Source organism: Malania oleifera, chromosome 13, assembly GCF_029873635.1.
Source record: "Malania oleifera isolate guangnan ecotype guangnan chromosome 13, ASM2987363v1, whole genome shotgun sequence".
NCBI lineage: Eukaryota > Viridiplantae > Streptophyta > Magnoliopsida > Santalales > Ximeniaceae > Malania > Malania oleifera.
This window is the reverse complement of record NC_080429.1, coordinates 18,123,444-18,150,638: the sequence shown is the minus strand read 5'-3', so window position 1 is coordinate 18,150,638 and position 27,195 is coordinate 18,123,444. Positions and strand designations below refer to the sequence as shown.

Genomic DNA, 27,195 nt, shown 5'->3' with positions numbered 1-27,195 from the left:
TAGCTTAGCAAAGTCCTAAATCTTTAGCACTACCACATGCTTGAATATGCTTCACCTTAAACCTCTTTCAAATTGTCTCGCCTTTTTCATCTCATCAGAAACAATATACGAAGTGAAGTGAGAGAGCTCTATAATCGCACCATGTACTGCTAAACAAATAAACGTCCCTGCTTCAGACTCAGGAACTTTTCCACTTTAACCTCCCTAACAATAGCTGGAAAATATCAATCGAATAACAACTATTTAAATCGATCCCAAGTCATGGCTATCGGCATTGTCCTCTGTTGCCCCAGAAGTCTCACAGTAGTCCATGACCTCTCGGCCTCTCCTATCAGTTTATAGGTGGTGAAGAGGACCCTCTCTTCTTCCGTAGATTACAACACGAATAAGACTTTCTTGATCTCCTGCATCCAATTCTTGGCGGCTGTAGGATATACTCCTCCTAAAATTTCTAGAGGATTCATTTTTGTAAACTTCTCTATGGTACACCCATGACCAGCATATGGACCACCCTGCTCTCTAGAGCTCCTAGCGATCTCAGCCATAACCTACTAAGCCACGCTACGTAATACTGCGTCAGAATCGGTCTCGGCTGTGCTCGAGGGCGCTGCTCCATTACTGCCACTCGCATGGGCACTACCTCCTCCTAGATCCATCCTAAAAGACAACAAACGTAACTTAGAAATCCTATCCTTATAATTTACCCACCTAACCTAACCTCTCATCTTAACATTCTCAGCTTATTCCTAACCCCAATACTACATTCTAGGAACATAACCTGATAATAGTTTACTATGGTTTTCCTGAAATCGTCATCCCATGAAAAACATAGAAACAACCACGGAAGTCCTGCCTCTAGACTCTAGTACAAAATCTCAAATTCTTCTCCTATACTCTGGTATCGTTTCCGCTGCATTCTAAAGTCTACAGAACCTAGCAACCTAGGGCTCTGATACCAAACTGTGACGACCTACTTAATTTTCATATTATTTTTTTCTATAATATGATAAAGTAAAAACCAGTATAACACATCCAGCAGATCATAATCAACCTGAACCCATGGATACCAGGGATACATAAAAAATACAGTACGGAAGCCTAAGGAGCAGAAAACATAAAATCGTAAAAATCTCATAATGCCATTTACACAACACCAACCATCACAATACCAAAGTTACTACATCCTTTGTAATTATATATACAACCCAAAATAGTCTTAGGGTCATTTCCCACAAAACCATCTAATCCCTACCAAAAGACTTACGCTTTAGAAAGGGTAGACTAGTTGTAACTACCTCAGTGGAGCTTTATCCGCTCTCCTATCAAGGGCTTCTGAAATATTCATATAATTCGGGGTGAGACACCTCTCAGTAAAGGATATTAAACTAATACCAATGTGTGGCAACATGAGTTTTCCATATTATACATAAACCATACATAACCATATTTAGTAAAGTATTTGTATCATATTTGGGAAAACATATATTATCATAGCATGACAAAACATACTGCATTTTCTTAAACATAATTCATATCATATGGTAATAATACAAAAACAACCCTGGAAGGTTAGCTGGCTGGTGTCATGTATTACCCCCACATAACTGGGTTGTGTGGCCCGAAGACGGGACCTGACAATGATTGGCCAACCACTACCAAGTCAAAAGTACATTATGTAAGTACGATGGGTCTGTCAGACCTGGTCCGTACACTAGGGGCCCCAACACTTCAATAACCACATCGACTATCCATCCTCATGTTGCCCCGTATGACAGCGATAACACAAATATCATGATGATCACGAACACATAGCTACGGTACCGTGCAGTTCAAGCCTAAACCAAGTCAACCAGGTTTGGGGTTGTACATGGTTCGATGCGGTTCGGTTTTGGCCAAAATCAAAAACCAAATCGAATTTTTTGGTTTTGGGATTTTCGAACCGAAATCGAGATAGAACCGAAAATATGCTCCAATTGAAAATCGAAAATATGGCGATTTGGTTGCAGTTTTTCGGTTTTAAACTGATTTTTTTTACAAAAAACTTACAGTTACACTGTTACAGCAGCTAGCACTCAGCACGCAGATGGTGCTCTCAGCTCTAAACTCTGAAGAACTGAAGAGTGAAAACTAGGGACGAGACTATAGGAGCCGAGAGGGAGGTAGAGTCGGACGAGTGATGACGGACGCACGACAGAACTGAGTCACAGAGAGCCGAGAAGAGAAGAAGAAAAATGAGGAAGGAGAAGGCAGAGGCGGGAGGCACGCAGCCACGCACGACGGACGGCACACAACAGTCAACAGACTGAACAGAGTCACAAATTCACAGGCTCACAACGAGAGCTGAGAGGAGAAGAAGAAAAATGAGGAAGGAGGAGGCCGAGGCGGGAGGAACACTGGCCACTGCGCATGCACGACGCTCAATCGCTCACAGAGACACGTTGAACTGTTGAAGTTCCCTGTAGAGTGTAGAACTATGGTCTGGAGAGACATGACTCATGAGGAACAGCCGAATAGAGTAAAGGAACCGAGGCTTGAGGAAGAAGGAAGAGAAGGAGGCTGGAGGGGAAACTTGGGAACTGGGAACTAGGAAGGGTCGAAGCCCGAAGGCGGCATGAAATTGATTGAAAAGTTAAAAGGTGAAAATTGAAAATAAATAATAGAAAAGTTAAAACTTAAAAGTTAAAACCCTAAACACTGTATATATATATATATGAAAAGTTAAAACTTAAAAGTTAAAACCCTAAACACTGTATATATATATATATATATATCTCTTATATAATTTGGTTTTTTGATTTTTTTGGTTCGATTCCAACAAAAACCAAAACTGACACCGAAATCGAATATTTTTATTGTTGTAAACTGAAACCAAAATTGAAAATTGAAAAGCCAAACCGTTTATGGTTTTGGTCTGGTTTCGGTTCGGTTTTTAGTTTTTCGGTAATTTTTGTGCACCCCTAACCAGGTTACGATAACATATAGCATATTTCAAATTGTGATACATTACTATTCCATAATAATAATTGTCAATTTAATATCATCATATCACATTTCATATATAAAGTGAAAATCATCGGCCTATACGCCGACATTTCATATTTTACCATTTACGGGCCGTACGCTGTGTTACACATCATATCATAGCTCGGCCTGTACACTGGCATATCATATAAATGGCTTGGCCCGTACGCCGGCATATCATGTAAATACATCATTGACCCGTACGCTGGTATATCATATTAAAATTCTCGGTCTGTACGCCAGTTTATCATTGTAAAATGCTGTATAATTTAGCATTTCCCAGAAAATAGTATTTCATAATAAATTCTACTCATGCCACACAAAATGGGTATTACGTATATTTATTTTCGCAATATTTCCCAACATAATGCATACATATATATATATATATATATATATATTCCTGAAAATGCTGTAAAATTATTCAAATATTTTCATAAAAACAACTAGTTTAGTTTATTCCCTTACCTGATTCTTGAAAAAAATCCTAAAAAAATCACTCCAACACTCATAGGGCTCCCCGGTCAACACCCTGAAAATAACATTTCCCATAACTAAACTTCAGTATTTCATCGTATATAACATTTCCTACAACTATGGTAAAGCCGAATTCAGAATAAAAAGCCTTACCTTGAATATTGGATGAATTTCAAGCTCGTCCCACCGACGATCCACTCCAGTAGATATGCAGAGAACTTTCCCAGGAGTGTCATGGTGGCTTGGGATCATCGATCCGACAAAGAACGAACCAAAAAATCAAGAGAGAAGAGATAAAAACCGAAGAGGAGAGAGAAAAAGGGAGTTATGAGTGAGTTTTCGGCCAAAAATGAAGATTTGGCCTATTTATACATTGGCCTTCATCGACGAGCCACGTCACCTCATCGATGAGGTCTAGAATGCAGTTTGTTAACGAACTCTCCCCTCATCGATGAAATTCATAATTGCCAAAAACATCCTCTCGGTACTTTCTTGTTGATGAGACACATCCCCGTCGACGAGCCCCTCATGTTCTCTCGTCGATGAATACCCTGTGTTCGTCGACGAGGTCCTATTATATTTTCCTTTTCCCCCTTCTTTTATTATTTAAATACCATAATTTCTTCGGTCACTATAGGGAATATGCTGGTGAAGACCTGCTTTCTCCAATATGGTGAATTTTATGTATTTCTCACTTTTATGAAATATTTCTCAAATTCAAACATATACTTGGGCTTTAGCCGCCTTAACATGGTTATATAGGAAGATGTGTCAACCATCTAAGTAAGGTGTAAAGGAAATTGTCAGCCCACTTGTACTATTACAAGCTTGAGCATAGGTTAGATGTCACTATCTTACACCACGACACCTTAATGATGATGACTAAACTCATGGTCCACTAGCCATGCAATATAAAAAAATAATTATTCATTATTATGAAATTTTGACAATCAAATACTATTAATACAAAGAATGAACTAATCAAATTTAGAGTCGTTATGCTGGTGAAGACCTGCTTTCTCCATCACATATGCCAACACATGTTTTGTCTTGGCACAAATATCATATAGATCTATTAAAAAATGAAATGTTAGTATCTCATCCACTTTCGAGAACTCTCCCCCAACCGAGTTAGCCGATAATCACAAGTTCTACCCTTTGAGAATCCAAGTACAATGCTACCTCTTCTTCTCTCTTAGATGCTCATATGGCAGAACCAAGCTTTCCTCTCTTCTTCTCATTGGGAAGTCGTGCTCCCCCTGGCTACTCTCTCTTTCTTCTTGGGCTGTTATGATTCCCTTCCTCTCTCTTAGTTAGCATGTTGATAACAACTTGATTAGATATATTCTACTAATCAAATTACTTTCACCTTATGCTTACAATTCATTTGGCAACTGTAGACAAAAGAATTACTCAACAGGCTTCTTGACCATTGCATGCAAGTGTTGGGAGTTGCAATTTAGCAATTGGTAATATAAATGATATGTGTTTATGTTGTTGAGTTTCATCAACGTGGTTATGTACCGAGACAGTTCGGGATGAACCAGTGCGTCCCAATAGAGATTGAATTCTTTTAAGAACCATGACATCAACCTACAACATAGGATTGACAGAGATTAGTCGGTGTATCATAGGTGGTGGGTAGATATGTGGGAGGATAGAAGTAGCCACATGATTACTACATACCTAACTAACGAGGGACTTTCTTACCACAGTGATTGTACGAAATAGTATTGAACGAATACACGCCAATTTTTTAAGAGGTTATAGTATGATAATTTAATTACTATTTTAGTTCCAATAATTAATAACATTAATTTTATTTATCAATTAACTTTCCTTAGATGTCATGTAGTGATCCCAAAAGAAAAACAAATAAATAAATAAATAAAATGAAATTAAAATTTTTTTAAAAAAATTAAATTATAATTATAAATATTTAAATTATATAATATAAGAATATATATATATATATATATAATTAAGTAACTTCGTGAAGCTAAAAGCTTCAGGAAGAAGAAGGAAGAAGAATTAAAAAAAAAAAAAACAAAGAAAACCTGCGCCCCACCGTCTCCCCTTCATCTTCGTCTCTCTCTTTCCTCATTTCTCGGTTGATATTCGGCCGATTAGGAAACGGAAGATACCGTTGGGTTCCTACTTCTACCACCGACATTTCTACCGAATCGGATTTATCGTGGGAGTGGCGTAGGCACCATTCTTAGGGTAAGATAATTTTTCTCTATTTTCTCAATTTATCCTTAAATTTGCCGCTAAATCGACGATCGGACACTACTACGGGGTCCTAGTCACGATCGTCGTCATTTTGATTGGAGTAAATTTCCAATTTAGGTTTCCTAAACCCCACTCCAAAGCAAGAGTGAGATTTGGGGAATTAAGTAAATTGGTTATATTTGAGGGTATAATTATTTATTTAAAATTTATGAGTCTAAGAAATATTAAAATAGTATTTTATTTATGGTTGATTTAATGGAACAAAGATTATTATTTCAAGGCTTGGGTGAGCACTGTAGGTCTCTTTTCGGGGTCCTTGTTGGCGTAGTTCAAGAAATCAGGTAAGGGGGAATATATATATATATATATATATATATATATATATATATAACCAGATTTTTATGAAATTAATTGGGAAATGAAATTTGTTATGAATATATGTGTATATGTTTTTGTATGAGTTTAAAATACCAATCGTTTAAATTATGCTTTCTGAGCTTATAGTTGTTTTATTAGATACGTATATGTGAAATTGAACTGATGAAAGTGAAATATATTTTCAAAATAATTATGTAAGAAATGAAAGGTATATTTTCAGCATATAAATGTTAAATGTAGGTTGACTTATTTTACAAGAAATATATATGAATTTTATTGTTAAATAGTTTGGCATGAGTAAATAAGAATAATGTGTGGAAATATGTTATATGTATGAGATGCAGGATATACAAGAAATGAACTGAGTATGAAAATATTATATGAAATATACTGCATGTGAGTGTTAATGCAACCATCTAAAACAGATGAAAGATGCTGGGTAAAACATCTAAAATATGCTGGGCAAAACAATTGAAAGGTGTTGGGTAAAATAGCTAAAAAAATGTTGGGTAAAATAGATGAAAGATGTTGGGTAAAACAGCTGAAAAATGATGGATAAAATAGCTGAAAGATGCTGGGTAAAAAATCTAAAAGATGCTGGGTAAAACAACTAAAAAATGCTGGGTAAACAACTGAAAGATGCTGGGAAAAACAGCTGAAAGAAGCTGAGTAAAGCAGCTAAAAGATGCTAGGTATATTATGAAATGAAATGAAAATGGAAATGAATGAAACGGAAATGAAATGTTAAATGGTAACAACGTAAAATGGGAAAGAGCCTCATAAAGTGAAATGCTACGAAATGACAAAACTTAGAACATGAACAGATGTGAATTATAGAATAACGACAGACATGATAACGTATTATGGTATTATCAATATTTAGGCTAGTAGAACATGTCATGTTTGGGTGAGACAAACTCTTCGTCCAAGGGCTTGCTGAGAAAGGTGAGTGTCCTAGTTGTATCAGGTATATCAGTAGGCTGCATAACGTGCTAAGGCATAGGAAAACTACTTGTACGGACTGGTAGATTTCCCTATTCTTGGGAGCCTTCGCCGGTAAACTTTTGTATGAACTGTGTGAATACGAGATTAATTTATCACTTGAGGGCATTTGTAATGACCTGATTTATTTATTTATTTATTTATTTATTTATTTATTATTATTTTATTTCTATAAATATATATACTATGAAATATCATTGCTCTGATACCTTTTAATATAGATCAAACCCTCATCACGATCCAAATGGAACCTATGGAATCTAAGACATAACAGACAACCTAAGCAGCGAGAAGCTGAATTCATAAAACCATAACCATATATCTACAATACAATACCAGAGTGTCTGAACAATTCCTAACACATACATACACAACTATTCCCAGAAATACCCTCAACTGAAACTAGGGCTATATAGAAATAAACTCCCAAAATTACTCACCCTACTGCTAGGGCAGTACTGAAGCCCCTTCTATCTGCGAGTCTGATCTGCTTACCTAACTTGATCACCTGAAAAATATTAAATTACTGGGATCAGACAACACTCAATAAGACGAAATATGCTATTGCTAGTGTGTGGCAAATGAGTTACATATATGTAAAATCTGATTTAGAAATACCATAGATGTCTAAATTTGAGAAAACATGTATAATAACGTACTGTATAGCTTATACCTATATTACTTAACATAATTGTCTTTATGAATTTTTTATTCATAATACTTCTAATATTCATAGATTCATCTACTATTTTTGTAGATCTGAATATACATATAATAACTGAGAAAATCCCTCTAGATGGATAACTGTATGTTATGATTTAACCCCTCATGACAAGGTTGTGCGGCCCGTAGGCGGGACCTATCACTGGCTGGCCTACCAGGATAAGTCACTATACTTCGAAAGTCAAATCGACCTCCTCAACCCTAATTGATGGGGAGCTTGTCCACAACATAGGCACGATTGACTGCTGTAAATCCACATACTATCTGAGTTATGTGGTTGCACTCTGAACTGTAAATAGTTACAGTGCTGTACTCTGTAAACTTATCGGTAATGGTCCATTAGGGTCTGATACTATATAATACATTTCTATATAAAATCTATCTGTTTTACCATGATTTCCAATCAATTGTATTAACCATGATTCTGTAAAACTCTGTATGAACCATGACGCTATAATAAATTATATTTTTGTATGTCATGGTTCTATGATCTGTATATCATTGTTTTGTAAAACAGTATAATCATGGTACTATGAAAACTGTAAAAACATCTTCCTGTCTGTATATACTGTAAAAACATCTTTCTGTACTATAATTGTGAATCATGAAACTATAGAGACTGTATTTCTGAATAAAATTGTATACCTATATAAACTGTGTATCTGAATACCTATAATTCTATAATTTAAAACTGTTTATTCTATGAAAAATAATTCTATAAATCTGTATACTCGTAATTCTGCAAAAGCTGCATAGAGCACTGTACTATACTAGTATTTCTCATGTCACACAAGTAAATAATACTCATTAACCATAATCAATAAAACTGTATAATTCCTGCTCTAGAAGACCCATAAAAAAATACTATATTTTTCTGGTGAAAATAACTGATTTACTAGCATAACATATTTCCCTTACCTAATTACTGGAAAGCCCCTAATATGACTAGTCCTACACCCGCAGGGTTCCTTAATCAATACCCTGAAAACAATATCCCCTAGAACAAAACTTCAGTATTTCTTTGTCTACTATAATTTCCATAACTATAAGTAAGCCAAATACTGAAGTAAAAGTCTTACCCTAAATTTGGGATGAAATTTAAGATAACCCCACCAACAATCCACTCCAATAGACTTGAAGAGAACTTTCCTAGGAGTGTCGTGGTGGTTTTGGATCGTTGAACCGACAAGAATACGACCTAGAAACTTAGAGAGAAGGGGGTAAGGACGAAGAGGAGAGAGAGAGAGAGAGAGTTTTTGCATGAAATTTCTGCTGCAAAATCAAGTTTAAGCTATTTATACACTGGCTTTCGTCGACGAGACACGTCACCTCGTCGACGAGGTCACGAAGGAAGTTCATTGACGATGCTTATTCTTCGTCGATGAAATTAAGGGTTGAGAAATAGCCTCTCGGTATTTTCTCGTTGACAAAACGCGCCCCCATCGACGAACCCAAATAGCCACTTCATCGATGAAGGCACTGCACTCGTCAACGAGGTCTCTGTTGAATTTCATTTACAATTTCTTTTCTCTTCTCCCTCCATTATTAAAATACTATAATTCTTTTGGTCATTACATTAATGAGTACGGTGAGTGCCCTAGTATGCTTTAGTTGTGACCTTTGGGTTGCCTAATGTATCAGAGCAGAGGGATGCTACTTGTATGGGCGGGTAATCATCCCTATCCTTAGGTAATCTCATGGGTAAAATACCTTACATGTGTTTGAATAGGATCAGAATAATGATTTCATAAATTATGATAATGATTTGCAAATGATGAATAATATATTATATACAAGTCTCATGTTGGCCACATATTGTTTTAATATATTGTTTCTTCCCTTACTGGGATGTGTCTTTCCCAAATATGAATTTATTTTTTTCAGGACCTCCACGAGATCGAGCTTAGAAAGCTCGAGCTGTTATAGCATTTTGGAGAAAAAGGGCATAATTTTGATGATATTTTGGGATGTATATATTTTATATTTTATGTTTTATGTTTTATGTTTTAAGTCTTATGAGAAAAGGATGGTTGTGAATACTTGAAGTTGTAGATTATGTTTTGGAGAGATGTATATATGTGAATATAGGTGGATGCATGGTTTATTATAGTATGTAGATAGAAGTATAAAACTTTGGTATTATATTTATTAGAAGATTATAATTATGTTTTCTGCTGCATAAATGACATTAGAATGTCGGTTAGTAGGTAAATGAATGAATTAGTAGCACTCAGGGCCCACTTAGAGGGTCGAGACTTTACACGTCAAACTTTGAAAGTATATTTGGATTGGCAAGGTACCCGACAACTATTATAACTAATGATGATGTGGGTCGTATTCAAATGTTATGCATTGATAAACTAAGGGTTGTAAAATAATCAAAAATAATTTATTCTGTTTAGCAAGAGTTGACCACTTGCATTACTGATACTACTGCATGGCTTTCTAGACCTCTTTCAGATAGGTGTTGAAGAAGGACTACATCATGCATTCAAGTGTAATGTGACAATGATGACGACAATGATCATGATTGCAATCCATCTATAGTTGCATACGCCACTTAACCATTCATTGAGTTTTTTTCATCTCCACCATATAGGCCTACTTTCGATTTCATGTCCACCCAACTAGCTCGTAAATCAGATTATGCAGGTCTTAGTATTTCTTCACAAGTAAAGGAGTCTTATAATGAATACATGTAAGTGCCAAAATCGTATAAACCCGCTATATATAGTCCTATAATTGCTGAAACATAATCAACCTACTCTAATATATGACTTCCCCAAGTCTTCTAACCATCACCATTTATACATCTAAGTGGATCGAAATGACCTTACTATATAGGAGGAAGGACACAAGACTATGATGAAGCGATACAACATTATGATACCAGTTATAGGATATCAACTATTGGTAGAAATGAGGATATGAGTGAGAGGATACAACATATAGCAGCTAAGCCAAGTGAAGTCGTGGAACCCCCGGAACCACAACAACATAAACGGTGCCAACAACTATTTCATACTCGAAGGCGACCTCCTTGTGGGAGTTAAAAAAAAAAAGTATTTATTTTATAGCAATGAACACCTTAGTTTTGTGCATATTATTTCCTTTACAGGCAAATATCATTCATTATATTATTATAGTTTCACTATTGTATTAGATCTTAGATACAATGATTATTTATATTTAACAAAAAAAAATTGTGATATTGTTAACATCTTAAACAATACACAAAATTATTAAACATCCTAAACATTTTTTTTTTACTAAATCAGCCAAGTAAAGTGATAATGCACTGGCTAAATTATTTTGTAACAACCTAATACATAATAAAAATGGAATCATAAATCATCTACTTTCATTTGGACCGAATTAACTATCACACTGCTCTACTCCACAGGCACTACATCTTTGTTTTCTTCTTGTCTCTCACTAGTCCATTTCATTTATTAATCGTGTCGATCTTGGACAACCCTTTGCATGCACTAGTCGAGGATTGAGATAGTGTTGGGACTGTAGGTTCATACCAATGACCTTTATGTGGAATTGGTTGAAATTATAGTTGATAACATTCATATTGTTCTGCTAACTTGTAACACAGGTGAACATATTGACCCCAGTCAACAACAACCTTTTCACAAGCAGCTATCAAATGTGAACATGGTAACTTATATGATTGTCATTTGTTACAAGCGGCACATATACTCGCTAAGGCTGATAATTTGAATGTTATTCCATTTATTCATGTTTATAGATCGAAGTGCTATCTTTACATGAAATACACTTGGTGCACGATCGAACCTAATGACTTTATGAGCACTTGCACTCTTTTGCCAATGTTGTCAAAGCCTTGTGGCATAGGCTGTCCACCTGCTCCTTCCCTGTATAGCAGCTTCAGTAATGTTACGCTAATGATCAAAGTAGTGCATACGTCAGTAGAATGTCAACTAAGCTAATGCCATGATCGAGAGTTGGCGAGCACCTTTAAGAACATTATTAAATGATTCAACGATGTTGGTAGTCATTATATTTTATCTGCGCTCGCCATCGTGACATATCATGTACATGTCTAATGGAATCCTGTTCAACCATCATAATGCATCTACATTGACATTACCATTTTCTCCATAATTTTGTTAAATTTTGGCAATTGAGCAGTAAAACTTACTTTAACTACCAATTTCTTAAGTTTGGTATTATGGAATGTAGTGTTGAAATTGCTTGCGACATGTCAAACACAAAAGCGATAGTATACATTCAAAGGATGCCAATCATAAACATGTGGATTATTGACTGCTGATATTATGCCTTCATGTTGATTCAATATCAAACATACGTCAAGCTTGGCGAGTCATATGCTCTTGAGTGCACAACAAAAACCAACCTCAATTGTTCCTCGACTCTTTCTTCACAATTGCAAAGGCCAACAGGAATATTTGTTATTTGCTATCAACTCCATTGGCAATCAATACCTTACTGTTGTACTTCCCATATAAATGTGTCGCATCAATATAATAACGAGCCTAAAATGTTTAAACCTTACCATAGATTGGCGAAAAGCCTAGAAGACGCGATCAAATATGGTTGATCTAGTATCAACTATATCCTATGACCTTATGACCCACAAATTTGGATTGGAATCAGCGATGACCTGTATCCACTTTGGCAACAACTCGTATGATTTCTCTCAATTTCCTAACACATTTTCAGCAACAATCTATTTACCTAACCACATATTCTTATATGAAGGACAATAATTAAAACATTTTTTTACCACAATAATTAAAGTTGCGATGGTGATGTTGTCAATTGTGGATACCTAATAATGATCTTCAACATATATTAAGAAGGATTTGCTGATAATGAACTATATGATTTTTGACAAATTTTTTGAAATCTTTTATGTCGGTAGACTCACATTGTTTTGGCTAATGGACAATCATACTTCTAGTCCATTTACTCTAAATTAACATTTTCCATTAAAGTAACATAACATGTTTACTTTATTATCTGCCATTGTTATAATCTAGTTAAAAAAATGACAATAAAATAATAATAATAATAATAATAATAATAATAATAGTTATAGTAATAGTAATAGTAATAGTAATAGTAATAGTAATAGTAATACTAATAATAATAATAATAATAATAATAATAATAATAAGAAGAAGAAGAAGAAGAAGACAAAGAAGAAGAAGAAAGCAACACAACAACAACAACAACAACAACAATAATAATAATAATAGTAATAATAAGTGTTATAACAAAAAAAGTAATACGAACATAAAAGCATACACACATGTGCGTGCACACACACACACACACACACTTAAGTACACATGCATAGTAATAGACATGTGAATATGTAATAATACGTGTTTATAATACAAAAACATAATATATTATATCATTGTAATAATACATATGTTAGACCTAGTGGCTAAGGGCTTTCATTATAGCCTTATTTTGATGACAACAACCAGTTAGCAGTTCTTTAGGGTTACTAACAGTTTTCCTCTAGTCCAATCCAAATACACAGGACAGTTTCAAAGCAAGCATAAGAGCTAAACAAGTCTCAAACCAGCAAAGAGCAGATGACCATCAACAAAGTCCAACATATGACAAATCTGGAACTTAGTCACTCAACCAAAGCATTTATGGATCTTGCATAACAAGCACAAGCTATGGGTTGTGTGTGTGAGTAAGGGAGATTGATATTGTAATCCCTTGTGTATGGTGCGGTTCAAAAATAGCGAGCAAGAGATGGGCAAATTGCATGTGCATTTTAGTTCACGATAGACTATAACATAGGCACTAGTCTCACACATACATAACAAGTCAAGTAAACTGCACAAGATGTCTATAACCTTCGAACATATTTTATTAAACCCAAGACATCTTAAAATTGATTAAAGATTATTTCTAAAACAAAGATGAAAACCTTTTACTTGAACACAAAGCAAAGTTTGAACAAATTTAGAAGGATAAGTAAAGGGTTCGTCAACGAATATTGGGGGTTTGTCGACAAATACTGGGGATTCTTCGATGAGCACAACACATCACCTCGTCGACATACACAGGGTACTTGTCAACGAGAATATACCGAGACCACCAAAAAGTTCAGAGCACCTTCGTCGACGAATACAGGGGATTCGACAACAAAGTCTATGCAAAGGTTCGTCGACGTACATAGGGTACTCATCGACGAGAATATAACAAGATCACCTAAAAGTTCAGAGCACCTTCATCGAGGAATATAGGGGTTTTAGTGACAAAGTCTATACAGTGTTTCGTCAATGTACACAGGGTACTCGTCGACGAAAAGAAACCGAGACCCATTTAAATTCAGAACCTATGGTTCGTCGACGAACACAGGGCTTCGTTGACGAAGGGATTCATGGGACTCGTCAACAAAGTCGTGACCTCGTTGACAAACGTCGGATTACACACAACATTAAATGCGCCAAAACGGCTAGTTTTCAATTCGTTTTATGTCCATAAATTCCCAACGACTCTCCAGCACTCAGCTCATCCCTTTGGCCTTTAAAATAGGTCTTATGTATTTATTTCAAACTAGTCAAGCGTGTTGATTATTAAGAACAGTTATTGTGCATTCATACTAGGGTTTCACTTTGTGCCATCTTGCCCTCTTGCTCTTACTTTTACTTACTTGTAACGACCTCAACCCGCCATGTGGGCCTGAAGTGCTACTTTAGTGACGTAAGTGTACCTGATACCTTATTCATCAAATATAAAACACACATACGCAGCGAAAATAAAATATAAAATCTTCAAATTACATTACCAGAGTTCTAACTATTTTTATAGGCAAATGTATCTATTTTCACATAATTACATCCCATAAAACTAAACAAAAATAAAATCTATAACTACACACTACCTTCATAACATTCACACCACTAGCTTGGTTCCTCTAGCTTGCTAAACCCGATCTCTAGGATTCCTTGAAAAGACAGTTTATAAAGTAGGGGTGAGACACAACTCAGTAAGGGAAAGATTAAGTTAATGTCAGTGTGTGGCTAGCATGCATTTAGTGTACAAAAAATAACCAGTTCACTAAGCAGATAAACATATTTATGAAAACATTCTTATTTTATACTCAAACACACAATTAGCCGAGGATATGGAAGATTAACTACCCATACAAGTAACTTCCCTCTATTTTAGTACCATTATTGCTACTAGGGCACTCACCTTTCTTAGTAAGTTCTCAAAAATATCTTATTAATTAATTGTATTAACATAAATTAACAGATATGCATATAAGACACTCCCTGTGACAGACACGCCATTTACTTCCCTATGACACAGGTTGTGCGGCCCGAAGGCTGGACTATTGTCCTGGGGGATCCACCCAGGCAGTAGTCATCTATACTATTCGCTAACATACTCTGTGGGTACACGCAGCTCCAACTGCTGGTCCGATTGCCCTCACCCAGGGGGTGCATTTCACCTTACGTAGGCAAATCAGACAAGGCCACCCTACACCTCTCAGCATAGGTGTGGGCATACACGCCCACATAACAAATCCCTAGCAACGGTACCATGCTCACACTACACTGGTCCCCAGTGTTTCTAAATCATATCATGTAATTTAAATAATAGAAAATATCATTTAAAACATCATTTCACAAATATTTCTTGTTGTTCCAAAACCTAGCCCCCGACCAAAAATACAATCCGGCATATAGTCATCAATTAAAACTTGCCCCTCGGCCGTCAAATAATAATCCTGGCCCTTGGCCAATCAAACAATACTCGGCCATTAACCGTTAGTTTAAACCCCTACATTTCATAAACAGTTCCAGTATTTTTACAAGCATTTCTAGTATTTTTCACAACAATTTCAGTATTTCAAAATCCCAAATCCAGATATACAATAATCTATACAAATTAAATCATCTGCCACACAATTTTTCACATTTTAACATATCCATATAAATAAATAAGTTTTCCACCGTTCATTTTATTCAAAAATATCATACCATATATCCTACGTTTGTAAAACTCATTTCGAACGGTTGGTTTTCAAAATAGCATTTAAATTCCCAAATGAATAAATAATTAAATAAATAAATGAATAAATAAATAAATAAATAAATTAACTAATTTAATCGGTTCAAATTAAATGAAATTCCTAACTTAACTTAATCCCCTTACCTGATTCTTGAAAAAACCTGATAACACCCCGACTTATGCCCAAAGCGTTCAGAAACCCCTGAAACCCTAAAATTCAAACTTCACTACATTACTCATCATGATCCCTAGAGTAACTTTTCCTAAAATTTTCCTAAGTTTTGAATACCCTAAATAGCCTAATAAAAGCCTAAATTATTAAACGTACCCTCGATTTAGGATTGGTACCCCGAAGCTCCAATTTGAAAACTCGCTCCAGCTAAATTGTAGAGAATCTCCCCACGAATCTCCTAATAATTTCGTTCGTTAATTAGGCTTATGGTTTAAAAGAAATTAAGATAAGTTTGAGATTTGACCTTACCCCAGGAGATATGCCTACACCGCTCCTACGACAGATCTGCTCCAGTAAAAGTGTCGGTGGTGGCGAGTAGAGCCCAACGGTATTTTTGGATTTTTGATCGGCCGAATATCGGAAATGTAGTGGAAGAGAGTGGGAGAGAGGAGACGAGGGAGATAGAGGAGCTGCTGTCTCTATTTCCTGCTTCCTGAAGGATCCTCCTTCGGGTTATAACATGTAATATATATATATATATATATATATATAATATTTTATTATAATATTATATTATTATTACATTATATTATTCAATTAATAATAATTAATTAATTTTTAAAAACTAATTTTTAATTTTAATTATTTTTTTAATAATAAATTTTTTATTTATTTTTTATTTTTATTTTTATCACTACACACTCCATTGACAAAGAGGCAATAGCGTGAGGTTTGTATTGAGATATTCAGTTCAAAGAGGAGCATTTTACATTGTATCTACTTGCTTTCAAATTTCTTGTATTGGAAGGCTCTTTGTGAGCTATTGTAAGATAACTCTAGGTGAGCACCATTGTAAGAGCTCGTTGTGAGCAGTTGGTTGTATAGGCTTCTCCGTTGGGAAGGAGGATTACATAGTGGATTTGGGGAATCCTTGAGTTGGTCTCAAGGCTTGGACATAGGCTCGGTGCCGAACCACGTTAACATCACTGTGTTAAGTTTCTCTTATCCCTTCTCTCATGTGTTGCTCACTTATTGTTATTTACTTTATATATATACTGTGATATACTATTATTGTTCAATAAATCTTTGTGATTGTAGAAAAACTTGTATATCCGCGAAAGACGTCTATTCACCCCCCTCTAGACGCATATTCGGGCCAACAACACACACATATAAATTGTTCACACATATGCACACACACAAAATATAGCAAGTTAGTGTCAGGGGCGGCTCTGCCTTTAGGCCATTGAGGCACCCGCCTAAGGCCCCTAAATTTTTGGTGCCCCTTAATTTTTTTTTAATATAATAATATACTTTTTGGGCCCCAAATTTTTTTAATTAAATAATATTAATATTATTTATTATACTCTATTCCCATAATTGACTTCTCAACTAACAAATAAATGAAATTATATTTTAAAATATAAAATAAATACAATTTAATTCTTTTTTTTCAAGTCTTATACTTTCCAACTAACAATTTTATTGTATTTTAAATTATCTATTACTCCCATCTCTCTCTCTTAGTCTCTCTAAAATTTTTTTTTCATCTCTCACACTCTCTCACTCTCATCTCTTGGTTTCTCTATGATTTTTGCTCCAACTATTGTGTTCATCATTTTCGGGCCTCTGATTCTCTGTAATTTTCTTCAACTCTAATTTTGATTTCAATTTTGTATATTATTTTTCTATTATTTTCACTTTGAAATTTTTTTTTTCTATTTTTTCTTAAATTTTGGAAGCTTTGAGGTTAGAGTGCTGTATCTGGTAAGAATCCGATATCTTTAAAGTCTCGCTCACCGATCGATTTGTAATAATAATAATAATTAGGTTATATTATTTCAATCTACTATTTCTATAGATTTATTAAATTTATTTTTATTTGTTTACATAATTTGTCAATTTATAGTGTTAATTTTGAAATTTAACTATGTCAACGAGAAAATATGAATCCGGATATGAAAAATGAAGAAAAAAAAAAATAGAAGAATTAGTGTCATCTCAAAAGGGAGCTCTTGATAAATTTATTTTTAATTCTAAACAAAATATAAATGAGCCTGCTCCAGTCCCCTTACGAAACTATGTCACAAAAAAGATTAAATGGATTGGCTGTGTTATCAATAGTAAAAGAAATACTTAAAAATCTTGAATATAAACTTTAATTAGTGATTTTGCATCTCAAAAAGTTAGAAAAATTAATTTTAAATAAAAAAAAATTAAAAGTTCTTGATTAAATCATTCGCCTAGGGCCCCATATTGTAAAGAGTCGGCCCTGGTTAGTGTCATCGATAAGAATAAAAATAAATATAATAAGTCAGTGAAAGTGGGTCAGCGGGTTGGTAGTGCCAGTAGTGTGAGAAAATAATGTGTATACATATGTATGTATGCATGTATATAATAATAATAATAATAATAATAATATAGCACTATAATAATATATATATACACATACAAACACACATAATACATAACGAGTTAGTATCATCCATAAGAATAAGAATGATAAGTTAGTGAGCTAGTGGATCAACAACGTTATTGCTTACTAATAATAATTAGCAGTGATTAGCGAGTTAGTAGTGTGAGTGATAATGTATATGTATATGTATGCATGTATTTATAGATGTATTTATAATAATAATAATTTGTATCTAATAATTATTATGTACATATAACAATAACAATAACAATAAATTGTTCATATATAACAATTATAGATATGAATATGAGTACGTATGATACATATATATTATAATTACATATAATATACAGTATGTTATTAATAATTATATAATAGTAACAATTAAAATAATTGCCCTAATTGGTACAAAAAATTAAATAATTTAAATAAGAAAGTTGAAAGAAAATTTGGGAGAAAGATAAAGAGTTTGGGTAACTTAATTGTTGGGGTGAAGTTGAGAGTGACAAACCTTCAGATTTTTTAGAGGAAGTGAAAGAAAATTTTTTATTTATTAATATATTTATTAGGTTCTTTGGGTGATATATATATATATATATATATATATATTTTGTTGATGAATAGAATTTTCCTATATATTTTTCTCCTGAACATGCCGATCGAACCCGGTACATCACTCCCGCCAAACACACGCTCAAAACGCACGGTGGGATTAAGCCCGCCAGTTGAACAGGTGCTAAAACCCTAATTCTGTCTGTGCTCCGCATCCACTCTCTTCATTCTCTGCAACTCCATTTTCTCCACTACCCTCGATTATCTCTCGTCGAAACCCTAGATAGCGGATATGAGCTTCGCAGCATACAAGATGATGCACTGGCCGACGGGGATAGAGAACTGTGCGTCAGGGTACATCACGCATTGCCGTGCTGACCATGCGCAACAGATCCCTCCTATGCAGTCTGACGACCTCGATTCCGACTGGCCGGCGCAGCGTGGAATTGGGCCCTTTCCGAACCTCGTCATCACGGCGGCTAATATTCTTGAGCTTTACGTTGTTAGGGTTCAAGAAGAAGATAGTAGGGAGTCGAGAGCTTCGGCCGAAGTTAAGCGCGGCGGTATCATGGCTGGTGTTCTAGGTGCCTCGCTTGAGCTCGTTTGCCATCATAGGTGTGGTCTAAAGGGCACTTTATGTTCCCAAATGCTCAGGAATTGAATAATTTGGTTAGTTTTGAAAATCAAACAAATTGAGCAGGAAATGAACATTTGCAAGTATTGAAAATGACTTAACGCAAACAGAGGTGCAATGATTTTGCCAAGAACTGAAAAACATGAAGGAAATGAAAGGAAAATATGAATGAATTTCACATTTTATTGTTTAGCTAAAGAAGGAAGTAAAGCATATTGTAATCCAATCAAAAGGTTTTTTTTTTTATTCTAAAGGCCACCAGCCTTTGATTTTTTTGTTAATTTTCAGCCATATATTAATGAATTTTAATTCTTAAAAGTATTTGGACAGATAATAAAATAGAAAAATAATTTTCTTATTTATATCAAATCCTTAACTCAATCAGAGTATAAGCGAAGGCCATAGACTTGGAATTAAGAAGTGTATGTGCCATATAGATTTTTTTGACTCAATTAGTTAGGACAATCGTAAAACATAGGAAATCTTAATAGAGAATCAGTTATGCGGTGTTTATGTAACATCATATTGGTATCCAACTTATAAGCTGATGACTCATGACAGGTAGTGATTAAATTAATTTGGTTTGTTGTTTGTGAGAAGCAAGATTTAATGGCTCCAAGACTATGGTCAAGGTGCACGGATTTATGAGAAAATTGGGCTAACATGCACAGTTTCATATTTAACTAATTGAAGGGTACTGGTTATAGTATAATCATCAAATGCTATACATGTTTTCTATTAGCTAATCTTCGCATTGTTCCTGTCTACATATCTCTCGAGATAATGAAGCTATTATTTGCTGATTACATGGCTTGACTAGAGTGTTGTATTATAACATGCTTCTCATCTGACCAGTATATTGATTTCTTGGTCTTGATGACTTATTTTCTGACATCCAGTGCATTTCTTTTGTATGTATTTTATTTGTAAGCATTTATAAGCAGTAGCACAACCTTCTAAAATTGTGTTGCAGGTTGCATGGTAATGTTGAAACAATGGCAGTATTGTCCATAAGCAGTGGTGATGGTTCTAGGAGAAGAGATTCTATTATATTAGCATTTCAAGATGCAAAAATTTCAGTTCTAGAGTTTGATGATTCAATCCATGGACTTCGTACGAGGTGAGATGGAGGTACTAAAGGGAGATATGTAATCTAGTATCTTACAAATGTATCATACTTTTGTTGAATGGCTAATGATGTTTGACAGCGAATCATGTACAAACTCATTCTTCTATCATTAAAAATGACTTGTAAACATATAAGCCAAACATGTACATTTAAATGGATGATCTGGCTAATGGCCTGTTTATGGGATGTACAACTTTGTTTCTATTTGCAATAATTATTTATCAGTTGTATGTATTTGAAGTTGGAATGAAAGGTTTGACGCTGTAATGAGCCTGTTTTTGTCAAATGCAGAATGCTTTAGGTTATGTCAAACTTGTCTAATTTCATGCTATCAAATTTGAAAATTTGATCCCTCAGTGGCTAAAGTTGGAAAAATGTATCTAGATACCAACAAGTGGAATTGTGCTTAGATTCTTTAATAAAGTGTTGCCTTAGTACATATAGGCCCATTGACATGGCATGCTCATAAAAAGCTAGATTCAAGCCCAGTTGTGATATGAGGATAATTATTATGTTACTGTTCTTTATATTTCTTGTCCTTTGTTGTTGTGTGTTGGGCGGCCTGATGGCTGTGTACGACACAAAATTTCATATTTAAATATTTAGAAGTGCCTTGGTGCCATTTGGCATGTCAAAGCGTCGCTTTTAAAAAACAAAACATATCTCTCATCATTGTTCGTTAACTAAGTTCGGCTTATAACTTTTTGTTGATTACAACTATTAAATTATGAAGTTTATGCTCCTTTGTGGACATTGAATACTGTTTATTGTTTTAAAGGTGAAGGCCTTGCATTTGGTTGAGGCTCTTTTTACCGTAGTATGATTTGGTTTAATATGTAGATCCATAATTTGTTTATATGTGGCATGTAATGAAGTTTCAACTTGTCGCGATCTTTTGGGAATCCTATAACTTTTTGGATTGGTAAAATTTTGGGACCATAGCTTGGGGTGATTGTCCGGTGCCATTTGGGAGGAAATGTGTGGATGGCAAGGGTTTTGATTCTTTTGGTTAGCCTTGTTTATGGCAGAGATAAAGAATTTCCAAAGACGTTTATCAAGTAAGATTTTTCTTTAAGTGCTTTTTGATTTCTTTTGGTAAAGAAGAAAGCATAGCAGCCGGATCTTTTGTTACAGCATGAGAAAGATTAGAGATTTGTCATGCCACTTGGGTATTCAGTTGTCTAGGGTGCATACAAGAACAACAACAGCAAATCAAGCTTTAAGTTTCACTAGGTGGGGTCGGCTACATGGATCCTTTTTTGTTAATTTATGCAATCATGGATAATTTTATTCAATAAATTCAGGGCTGTTAAATCCTTACTATCTCATTCAAAGTTATTTTAGGTCTACCCTCACCCTTTCTACTGTCCTTCACAGAAACTAACTCACTCTTCCTCACTGGCGCACTATGTGGCCTACGTTACAAGTGTCTAAACCATCTGAGTTGTCCTTCCCTTATTTTATCTTCTACAGGAGTTATGCCTAACTTATTGTGAATATGTTCATTTCTTAATTTGTCTTTTAACATTATACCACTCATCCATTTTAGCATTCATCTTAGCAACTTTTACTTTTTGGATATGTTGTTTCTTTGTCGCCCAATATTATGATCCATATAACATTGTTGGTCTTACAACCGTCTTATAAAACTTCCCTTTTAATTTTAAGGGTATTCTACGATCACAAAGCACACTCGAAGCACTTCTCTATTTTATCCAACTTGCTTTAATTCTATGCATTATATCTTCTTCATTTTTTCCTTCAGCTTGCATAATAGATCTAAGGCATCGAAAATTACTAGTGCTATTAACTTTTTCATCATCAAGTTTAACTTTGTCTCCAATGTTCCTCCTACTATGACTGAAATTACATTTCATAAATTTTGCCTTATTTTTACTTGTCTAGGGTGGATGCTTAGGTAAATTTTATGCCCTCAGTGGTCTACTTATTTTGAATAAGGCTTGTACAAATTTCTTTCTCGTTGAGTAGGTGCTTGTGTGGTTCATGGCCTGTCTTGTCCTATATTCTACCTTGTAGAATTGTTGATATATATTATATATATTTATTTATCCATATTTGTTTGATTTTTATTTTTTGTCCTTTCTTCTCCATTTATTTGCTTATGAAATTGACCTTACAAAAAATCTATAGCTATATCTCGTGATTTATGTTTCTGCAGTTTCTATAGAGTTTTTTGCTTTGTTGTGTGCATATTTGTTTATGGTCTTAGGGAGTTTGTTTTAAGGACTTCCGATAGAATTTGTAAGGTTTTGTCGGGCTGATGACTTTATTTGTTGTGGGCATATTTGTCTAATAGGTTGATTTTCATTTTTGGGCTGGCGTGGAGTTAAATAGATATGTGGGCTTTTGAGGGTATGGAACTAATAGCTAATAGAGTTTGAGGAAATTTGGATCAAGATAGTTGGGGGGTGTTGCAAGTAGATATTGTGAGGCTTTTTGGGGAGTTCATCATAATTGGGTGGTGGGAAATGGTGTGGAGTCAACCTTTATAGCACTTATTCCTAAGGAGAGTTCAAGGAGGGTGAGTGACTTTAGGCCTATTAGTTGGTGACTAGTATTACAAAGTTTTAACTAAGGTCTTGTGTCCTGGAGACTTAGGGTGGTTTTGGGGGATATGGCAATGATGGCTGCTTTTATTAAAGACAAACAAATTTTAGATGAAGTTATGGTGGCAAATGGGGTGGTTGAGGATGTGAGAAGGAGGGGCTAACAAGGATGTGGATTTTGAATTGGATTTTGTAAATACATATGACATGGTGAATTGGGGATTTCTAGATAATGCAATGTGTAAAAAGGGTTTTGAGGTAGTGTGGAAGAATTGGATAAAAGGGTGTCTTATGTAACTGATATGTCTGTGATGGTAAATAGAAAACCTAGGGATAGGTTTGTTCTTCTTGGAGGTTAATGCAGAGGACTCCCTAGTCACTGTTTTTGTGTGCTCTGGTGTTTATGGGTTGTGTAGGTTGATTTCACATGATTAGGGTTCAGGGGTGATCAGGGGGTTGTCGATCGGTGGGGAGGAGGAAATGGTGTCTCATCTTCAGTTTGCAGACGACGCCTAGAAATTTCGTAAGGTCTTTATTTTGTTCTTAATTTTTTAGAAGATTTCGGGGTTAAAAATTCAAATCGTCCAAAAGTGGGCTGGCTGGCATTAATTTGGGTAATGATAACTTTGAGGGTTTTAGGACTCTAGCTGGTTGTGATTCATTGGCTTGGCATTTAACATATAGTCTTCCTTTAGGGTGTAACCCTGCACATGCAGCCTTTTGGAATCCAGTGTTTGAGAGAGTGGAGAGGAGATTGGAAGGTTGGAATAGGGCTTATTTATGCTGTGGGGTTGGATAACTTGGATTACTCTTATTAGTGCTTTCATCTCTAAATTCCCTGTTTATTTATTTATTTTTATCCCTTTTTAGGGTTCCCATGAGTGTGGTAGGGACTTTGGAGAGAATTATAAGAGATTTCCTTTGGTCTTGTGCTTAGGAGAATAAGAGGGATCATCTCTGTTAATTGGGATGGGGGTTGGGGGGGGGGGGTTGATCATCTCCGTTAATTGGGATGGGGGTTTTGGGGGGGGGGGGGGTTGATCATCTCCGTTAATTGGGATGGAGGTTGGGGTGGGGTTGATCATCTCCGTTAATTGGGATGGGGGTTGAGGGGGGGTTTGGTAACGTGGTATCTAAAAACATCTCCTCAACTGGAAAAGGGCTATGGAAGGTTCCGTGTAGAGGTTAATTCCTTGTGGCACCAACTTAGTAGAAGTTAATATGGAATTCATCTAAATGGATGGGATACTCAAGGAAGTGGCAGTGTTTCTTATGCAACTCCATAAAAGCTTGTTTCCCAGATTGTTTGTCTGTTTTTTCCTCTTACTTGTTCCAACGTGGTGATGGTAATTTATTTTTGATCAGTAAAAAAGTATATATTAATAGGGCATCAAGGGGATGCCAAACCGAAGTATAAGAAATCAACCACTTTGTAGTGTGTCACAAAAATAAAAAAAATACATTAAACTCATTACTAAGAATTCACTATGCCAACTAGTAACCACAGCAAACCACTGCTCTTTGCTGAACCGAAGCGTTGAGATTGAATTTTTGAAAATTCTTATGTTCCTCTCTTTCCATACGGACCAAAAAATTGTGTGAGGAATGAGAGACAAAACCTTCATCTTTTCCTTTGTTTCCTGAATCCCTCTCGAGGCCTAGAGCTCCCGTCCAACAGATATAGTGGTAACCCACTGTTGTCTGATTAGAGTCAAAGACACATTCCAAATATTTCTAGTCCAGGTGGAGAAGGATATGGCCTACTGATTCAGCCTCAGCCATGCAAAGGGCACATCTGTCGGCAATTGAGAACCCCCTTCTCTGCAAGTTTTCTAGGGTCAAGATCTTACCATGAGCTGCTTCCTAGGTAAAAAAGACAACCTTATTAGGGGCAGCTGTCTTCCTTTATTGAGACAAAGAGAGTGAATGTTGTTTGACTCCCGGATAAAAAGTTTCCTGTAAAAGGATCTGACAATGAAGGCCCCCTCGTTCTTGAAGGACCAAACAGTAAGGTCATGAGTGTTTTCAGGCTGCATCTTGTAAACATGACTGTAGAAATCGGTGAGCTGGTGAAGTTCCCAATTGTCCACATTCCCATGATAGGGGATATTCCAGGAAAATCCTTGAATTGATGCTTGAAGGTGCTGACTAATGCAAGCATCTTTATCGCAAGCTATGTTGTAAGTGGCCCGAAATGAGACACCGAGAGCCTCCGGATAACTCCACACATCATGCCAAAAATAAATGTTGTCTCCATCCCCCACTTGAAATCTAATAAAGGGGAAAAAGCCATTCCAGCCTTTTCCTAATGTATTTCCACACCCATGCGTTGTGTGGTCCTCTGCCATCCAGGGAGATCCACCCATTGTGCTCAAGCCCATATTTCATTCAACAAATTTTCTGCTGAAGGTGTTCCTTCTCAGTCGTGAATCTCCAAAACCATTTTTCAAGAAGGGCTTTATTGAAGATGTGAAGGGACTTTAAAACCAAGCCTCCTGAGCTGATTATCTGTTTCACCAGGCCCCATTTAATCAGGTGGAATTTGAATTCTGTCCCCAAGTTCCCCCAAATGAACCTCCTTTGAATCCCGTCCAATTTTTTGGAAGGAACTAGGTTTTGGTAATAGAATTAAGTTTTGAGAGGATATTTGGATGGGAGAGATTCAGTTGGAGCTGTTGGTGCCTCACCTTTTAAGATTATCTATTGTTCATAATGCATCAATTTGAGGTTTTTCCTCTTCAAAGGGGCTCTATTTCTTGGTGTCCATTTCTTTAGGAGTCGTCGTGGAAGAGAGGTTGATGAGCTTGCTTATTTACTGAGCATGTTGGACTTTTTTTGCTCTTAATATGAAGGAAGGTGCTTGGATTTGTCTAGGGTATTTTTTTGGGGTCCTTTATTTTCAAATCTTTCTTTATTCATCTTCTCAAACCTTCACCTCGTAGCCCTTTTCCTCTGTGTCAAGTCGTTTGGAAGGCGAAGATTCCTTATAAAACATGTGGGCTTTCACCTAGGTTCTAACTCTCAACTAGGATTAACATGAATGACTTGTTACATGTAAAGACACCCTATAAGGCCCCCAGCCTAGTATTTGTAGGATGTGCCGTCATTCAAATGAGACTAATGCACAGCTTTTCCGTCAATATTAGGTTGTGAGATATCTTTGGAATGCTCTTTTTTCATATTTTGGTGAAGCATGGGTGGCTCTGCAAAATGTGTATGATTTCTTGCTAGTGAGATTTGGGAGAAGTAGACGGGGTACTTTGTGAATTTGTGCGTATGCTTTTGCTGAATTCTATGGCTTGAGACTTCTCATTTTTGCTTTTGGGTAGAACTAGTTTTCTTGCTTTTTTATGGGTACACTCTCTTGGGATTCTTAGGGGAACATCTCTGTCTGGTCTTCAAAGGGGTTGGAAGGTGGCAGTGGCACTACTGTCATTAGTTGATTTGTGGAGGATATCTTATCCTCCATCATTTGTACTTCTATTTATTCTTTAGTAGATTTTTTGTTATTGAAAAAGGTGTTGTACTTTTGGATCAATGAGCATTATTTTTGTGAGTAGCCAAACTGCCACTGATTTCATAGATTTTTTTTTGTTCCTGTACGTTCTTGTAGTTTCTTGTCTTTTGAATCTGAGTTGGCACCCCCTTGGTTCCCAGTATTACACTTTTCTTTGCTTATCAAAGAAGAAAAAAAAGGAAACTACAGTCAGCCCTAATGATCATAGATTTTGATAATGGACAATGTTAAAGAAGGAATAGAAGTGCAAAGTGGTATAGGTGGACAGAAGTGAAGATATGTGTGGTGTCAAGGGAAAACTTGTTTCTTTGTATATATTAAACTTGTTTCTC

The 27,195-nt window shown here is 35.5% G+C and overlaps 1 protein-coding gene across 1 annotated transcript in view; it reads left to right on the top strand.

Moving 5' to 3' along the window:
- The first annotated feature begins 19,076 nt into the window (after positions 1 to 19,076).
- The window catches only part of LOC131146636 (cleavage and polyadenylation specificity factor subunit 1), a 77,331-nt gene continuing 69,212 nt past the window's right edge, over positions 19,077 to 27,195 (top strand). The window contains exons 1-2 of the mRNA XM_058096350.1: positions 19,077 to 19,631; positions 20,624 to 20,770. Of these exons, the coding sequence (XP_057952333.1) occupies positions 19,309 to 19,631; positions 20,624 to 20,770 (470 nt within the window). The 5' untranslated portion in view covers positions 19,077 to 19,308. The remainder of the gene's footprint in view (positions 19,632 to 20,623; positions 20,771 to 27,195) is intronic.